Here is a 6,902-nt window from a genome sequence, read left to right on the forward strand (position 1 = left end):
TTTGACCCCCTTTTGTTTTCTGTCTGTCTGTCTCTCTCTTCATGTAGGCTTTTCAGCCCAGTGCCAAGCTGTTGGAGCGAGGGAGCAAAGGTAAAGAATGACGTAATGCCCTGACTGCCCCAAAGCATCTTTTGTTGTGGGATGGTTATTCCAGTCATCTCTTTATGAATCAAATGTGAGGGGCTGCTTTGTGGACGGAGTCCTTTGCAAGAGCACATCAACGGAAAGAGAAAGAGACATTCACTTGGAGGGCTTTTGCTGAAAATGGGTTTAACTCTTCTTTTGCCAGTTACCACCAGCCTGACCTCATACATGTTAGTACAATGGAGTGGCTGAGCCTTTGAGCACACCACCATTACATCATCGTGGCAAATTAAAGGAGGAGGTGGGAAAAGAGGACTTACTGTTGCCATGGCCCATGAGATGATTGGGACTCAAATTGTTACTGAGAGCTTGGTGGCTCTGCTGGAAAGTGGGACGGAAAAAGTGCTGCTAATTGATAGCCGGCCATTTGTGGAATACAATACATCCCACATTTTGGAAGCCATTAATATCAACTGTTCCAAGCTTATGAAGCGAAGGTTGCAACAGGACAAAGTGTTAATTACAGAACTCATCCAGCATTCAGCAAAACATAAGGTAAATGCTTTCTTTTTTTCCTTTTTAGAATAAATGGACACACTGAATGGGAAATAATTTTAAACAAAGCCTCCTTTTTAAGGGGAGAAAATAATTTGAGGAAGTTTGATTGCTTTTTAAACTTTGGTACCTTATGATGCCTCAAGAAATTTATTAACTAAACTGTCACATTTAAGAATACTTCTAAACTAAACAGAGAGGTTAACTTGTTTTAATTTGGTCAGGGGCTGTTTTTCCATTAATTACTTGTTAAAATTGTGGGGGTTTTTTAATTTAAACACATACAAAGTTATAGTTAATTATATTATTAATAATTACTTTATTGGTAATTATGTATTAACATGTAATAGAATATGTATTGACAAGATATTAATACATTATTTGGTATTACCTACAAATTTACTGAAAGGAAATCATTCTTTTCAATTGCCTTGGAAAGACAGAAAAATTATATTAGAAAGTGCTTTTGATTTATGGGAAAATAAGGTAATATTGGTCAGGACGTAAGCATATTATCTTCAAGGAGTTATTCCTGGGATCCAAAATATCATCTTTGTGATGGATAAGGCTATTTCTTTTCTTCAGGAGTCAAAGTGAGTTCATGTTTTAATTTTATTAAACAACTGATTTCTTTGTTATATAGAAACCATTTTTAAATGTTTTTATTTCAAGGACTGTTATGTTTATTTTGTGTCTATGCTTTACCCTTTTATAGTGTTAAGGATTTAAAACCAAGTAGTTTCTAGCACATCTACACAGAAATAGCATCAAGTTGCCTGTAAAAGTTGATTTTTACAAGCATTTAAACCATATACATGCTAGGTTTATCCAGTAAGTTGACTGTATCTTTTTTTTTTTTTTTCAAATTTTTAATTGAAAACAGGAAGCACTCTTTTGCTTCAGCACCAGCAGTTTTTGGGATTGTTTTTCTCACTGTCCTTCCTAACAGTCTCACATTTGCATTTTAGGTCAACATTGATTGCAGTCAGAAGGTTGTAGTTTACGATCAGAGCTCCCAGGATGTTGCCTCTCTGTCTTCAGACTGTTTTCTCACTGTACTTCTGGGTAAACTGGAGAAGTGCTTCAGCTCCGTCCACCTGCTTGCAGGTAAGGCCTGAGATAGAAATGAAAGGACTCGGAATCTCGTTGCACTCTGTGAGTAAGCAGTGTTTCGCAATGAGCTCAAAGTACAGTGGGTCGTCACCACTTAGAGGTTATGGTGGCCAATGATTTGTTTTAGTGCTGTAACTATTCTATTGCTCGAATACTGTCATCCTTACACAGTGGCCAGTGAATTTTTGACTTAGTAGTTCAAATGCCTCTTCACTTGGTATTTATTAACTAGAAGTGCCACATAGATAGCTCTGTGTGCCACATAGACAGCTCAACGCCAGCTGCTTCCCATGATCTAGAAACACCATGTGCTCTACATCTCAGCTCCTGCTCTGGTGTTAGTTGCCACCCCCTGTGGCAAGAACCAGATCAGTATTCCGGTGTCCAGCTCTTCTCAAACATTTATAGTTGAAGTGGACGCCAGCGATCAGATCACAATTCCTTGGACACTGTGAACAATGAGGAAGGGAGAGGATGTATGTAGACTATTTCTTCTGATAATTAAGGGAAATATTTTAAAACATTTACTTGTTTTTACAACTGAAAGGAAGTCTTACAAATGCTAGGCAACCAGATGATTTTTACAAAGTACATGGGAAGACTAACTATTTCATATCTGCCCCAAGGAAGGTGGTGTGGGAGTTCTGTCTCGTTGAATTCCAAAGCAGAATGCTCATCCTTTGCTTCCCCTGATAAAGCCCTTTCACACACTGATCACAGAGCTGGGATACAGTTTGACAATGCACAGTAACCTTTAACACAAAGCTGTTGTGTCTGGCAGATTCTACCACAGTGATAGGCAAGAGTGCTTTTAAAAATGTGATCTAAAAACACAAGGTATCGATACTGTCATTTTCACACCTTTAGTCTTTTGCCGCAAGGAGGGTGAAGTGAACTTGATGTTATTGGCAATTTGTTGTTAGAAGTATAAACATTTCAGTTTTAAGAGAGTAAAATTAATCAGCTGTTGGTGTGTGAACACTGTTAAACTCTGTGCAGGTTTAGATAAGATTTCTGTGTCTCCAGTTCTCTCTTGGCCTTTGCTTCAGTTCCCAAAGAACAGGGCAGTTTCTTGTCTCTTTCAGATCAGCTATTGCCACACCTTTTGTTTATGCTATGTTTCTGTCTGGTCTCTCCCTTAGTACCCTTCCATGAAGCAGTTTTCCTTAGAATGTAGTTTTCAGAATTTTGTAACTGAGAATTATAGTTTAGGTTTTGGCTCTAGTTGATAGGCACATGCTTTTGCTGGGAGTAAAGATGACAATTGCTAGTAGAGTTCCACCAAACTAGGTTGGTGAGTCTGGGAACTCATTTCATGTTTTTGTGGCCACTGTGAGGGACTTTGCATTGGAATCTTGTTAATGGGACCGGTGAGACTGGATTCCCAGGCCTCGTCCTGAGACTTAGAACTCGGTTCTGCAATGAACTCTGCCTGTATTGGCCACACCTGTGGCTCTCCTCAGCCAGGACCTTGACCCCTGCCTGAACAACCTTCCCTTTTTCTGAGCCCCGTCAGTATTCTACACAAAATGATTAATTTGATAGTCATACTATTCTGCATAAGTCTTTAATTTTTATCTTTAAATCTTATTTTTGTCATTAGAGGCCCGGTGCACGAATTCATCATGGGTAGGGTCCCTCAACCTGGCTGGTGACCGAGGACAATTGGGGGCGATCAGGGTCATCTAGTCCAGATCCGATTGGGGCTGGCTGGCTGGCTGGCTGGCTGAGGGGAGGGACAGCCGGAGGTTGGCCAGCTGCGGGAGGTTGGCTGTGGTCCTGTGTTGAGTGTCTGCCCCCTGGTGGTCAGTGCATGTCATAGCGAGTGGTTGTGCAGCCTTAGTATATCATTAGCATATTACACTTTGATTGGTTGAATGGCCGACCGGCCGATCAGACACTTAACATATTAGGCTTTTATTATATAGGATTAGCTTGCATATAGGTTTATACCATTTATATTTCATATGATTCATTATATTAGTTTAGAATATAAATGATTATATTAAACATTAATGAAACTAATCTAAAAGTGGAGCAAAACTTAAGAATGTATTGAAATAAATAATTTCCAAAGAGTATTTATTCAGATAAAGCAGGTATTTTGTTGCTATGGGAAAAGTATCTGATATGAAAATGTTTCCATCTGTGTAAGTAGATTTAAACATGATTTTAAGATTTAATAAAAACACTCTTGCAATTAAACAGTGCTAATTTGGGTGATTCTTAAATACTGAACTTTGGTGAGAGCTAATAGCTGTGAAACCTCACTCTACTCATAGGAGAATACAAGTTCTTGAATCCACTGAATTGAGAATGGTCTAAGTAAATATATATATGTAAATGTCAACTGATTATTCTGTTTAGCCATAAGTCTCCCATTTTTCCACTTAAAAATTTCAAAGTCAGTTATTAAATAGGCATAGTTGAAGATGAATATCCTCTCACAACCATCTTTAAAAATAAGTCTTAAGAATTCAAATTAATAAAATGACAGAATGGTTATGATATAATATTTGTTTTACAAAAATGACTTTAGAACTGAGGATCCTATTGTGAGGATCATATTAGGTAATGCATGTGAAATCTCTATATCAATAGTCAAAAAGACTATTTAAAAAAAAGAAACTATTATTAGTTAGAAAACAAAATAGCTGCCAACATTGACTTATTGATAACTTTTTTGGTCTTGTTAACCTTCAGAAAACTAGTTCCATTTAAAAAATAATATTATTTCTTGTCCTTTACTTATTTATCCTATATCACTTTGTTCTACTTGCCTTTGTTCTATTTCTACGGGTACCAACTTGAAAATAAAATAGAAGAAAAAAATGACTGAATTTGCTAACAGAGAAAAGAGAATAATAAATGGGTTATTTTAGTAAAAATAAAGATCAACCTACAGATGGAAAATACTGTTCTATTATTTTTTTCTTTTTTCTTACTGTTATAACTCTGAGTAAAAGCAGAAGGGACCCACAACAGTTTTTTAAAATTCTACAGCACTTATTTCTATCCTGTGATGAGGCACAGGATAACCTTACAGCAAAAAAACATAAATGAATCACAGACTTCAGCCCTTTCATTTATAGATGAGGAAAATAACAGAGCCCTTGAGTGACTCTCCCCAACCCTCCCTATCCTCACTGTGTGCCCAAGGCCCATATCCACAGTAATTCCAGGGTCTTCTGGAATGCATCAGGAGCCAGCCTGGGGACCAAGTGTGCCCATTTCAGACCAGGCTTATCCTGAAAGGCTCTTTTTGTGTTGGCTCTCTCTCAGCCTCTATGGATTTCCAAGTCATACTCTTCACATTTTATGAAATGAGCAATATGTAAAAATATTCTGTACACAGAAATTTTTAAATCATTAAGTTATTTTAGCCAGAGGGGATTACCAAATGAAAGTCTGCCTACTCTGTTCTATGCTGAAGTATCGCTCTGAATCATGACAGAAGATGCCATTTATTAAGCACTTACTATTAGGTACAGTGTTAGGTACAACGCTAAGGGCTTTTGTAAACATTCCGTCTCTGAACACAGCCACAGTCTTAGATTAATGTTTGCTGTGGTTGAAGGCCAAATACACATTTCTTTGTTTTGATTTAGATTTGCTAGGGAAGTTAGAGCTAGGAGTGAATACATTTTTATTAAATGTGAGCTAGGAGTAGATAAAAATATGTTCACTCCTAGCTCTAAAATTTCTATTTAACAGGGATCTGGATTCAGTCAGCAGTTCTAGCTTTCCTTTAATGGAATCAATTACTATTCTTCCTGATGGAAATACTGTAGAGCCTGGTGGTTCTGGTTATAGATTTTGCAGTATGTGCTATGTTACCGTCGGTTCTGTTGTCTGGTGTGGCATTTCTTCTGTCCCTTCATCTACAGAAGGGAAATCCTTAGTCATCCCATTTCAAATCCTGGTGGTAAAAGTGACATTAATGGATTTCAGTAAAAGTACTGCAGTTATTCAGGAATTGGCAGTTCTTGTGTTTAAAGAGCCAGTGACTGAGACCCACTGTAAACAGACTAAAAACAGGTGCTGTTTTGCCTACTGGTTGCCGTGTATTTGCTGGCTCTGCTCTGAGCTTCCGTTTGCATGAGGTTATCCAAATTGGATCATCTTTTCTCCAATTGCTACCTGCCAGTGTGTGGTAAGCCAGTTTATGTCATTTTCCAGCTACCAGTGGCTGACATAATGCCTGAGTCTGTGTCTTTTTAAAAAACGGACTACAGACCAGACTAAAGATAGTTCCTCAGTTCCTCATCCTGATGTTTTGCACAAGGCAAACAAAAGCACCCTCGATGACAGTGGTGACATCAGTCTTCCCTTGCCCCGGTCGTGTCATCTGTGTGCTCTGGAGCAACGCCAGGTCCAGACTTTTTCATTTAGCCTCTCAGCGTTTGATGGGCACTCTTGTGGTTGGGCTGGGCTCTGGGGGGTGGGATACCAGAAAAGCAAAAGGCTTGCCTCTGCCCTTGGGCACATAGCGGTTAATTTGGGGAAACACACCTAAGTGGATGAAACAGAGAAGCATGTGATCATGTGCTAAACTGTGTGATGTAGCGATAAGGGATGACTCCGCGTAGTCTGCGCGAGTTGGGGAAGATTTGATTATGGCAGTGAAATTTTAATTGAACCTCGAAAGATGAGTGAGATTTGGGTGGGCAGGGTGGGTCCTTGACATTTTAGCTGAGGGGAGAAACATGGTTTAAAATGTCAGGAATGAACATAGATTTTAGGGGGCAGCAAGAACTAGAGTGGAATCTTTTGTGAAGGGGAGAAATAGGAATTGAGAGGAAATGAAATCAACTTATGCAAGCCTTTTAAACCAGAAGGACAGTTAGTACCTTTTTTTGGTGGGCACTGTGGGCCTTTGGGGATTGGGCTTCAACTCCTGTTACCTCTCAATCGCCACGTCTTCCTTCTGACCTCTGCTCTTCTTCTGCTACCAGCTAAGTCAAGCCAGTATCATCCCTCCCTCAGATTGATTCAGAAGCCTCTAAACTGGTCTCACATCTTCTATCTTGCCACCTTTGAACCCATTACTCATACTGTAGCCAAAATTATATTTTTATTATATATATGTGTGTGTGTATATATAATATAATAAACATGATATATAAACATTATATATATAAACATTATAT

The 6,902-nt window shown here is 38.6% G+C and overlaps 1 protein-coding gene across 4 annotated transcripts in view; it reads left to right on the forward strand.

The window, feature by feature from the left end:
* Positions 1-6,902, forward strand: part of DUSP16 (dual specificity phosphatase 16) — a 106,066-nt gene that overhangs the window by 65,149 nt on the left and 34,015 nt on the right. For all 4 annotated transcript variants that reach the window (XM_015561674.1, XM_006760218.2, XM_006760219.2 and 1 more), the window contains 2 exons: positions 48-639; positions 1,608-1,746. In XM_015561674.1, coding sequence (XP_015417160.1) covers positions 412-639; positions 1,608-1,746 — 367 coding nt within the window. In that variant the 5' untranslated portion in view covers positions 48-411. The remainder of the gene's footprint in view (positions 1-47; positions 640-1,607; positions 1,747-6,902) is intronic.

The sequence above is a fragment of the Myotis davidii genome, unplaced genomic scaffold, assembly GCF_000327345.1.
Source record: "Myotis davidii unplaced genomic scaffold, ASM32734v1 scaffold1017, whole genome shotgun sequence".
Classification (NCBI taxonomy): Eukaryota; Metazoa; Chordata; class Mammalia; order Chiroptera; family Vespertilionidae; genus Myotis; species Myotis davidii.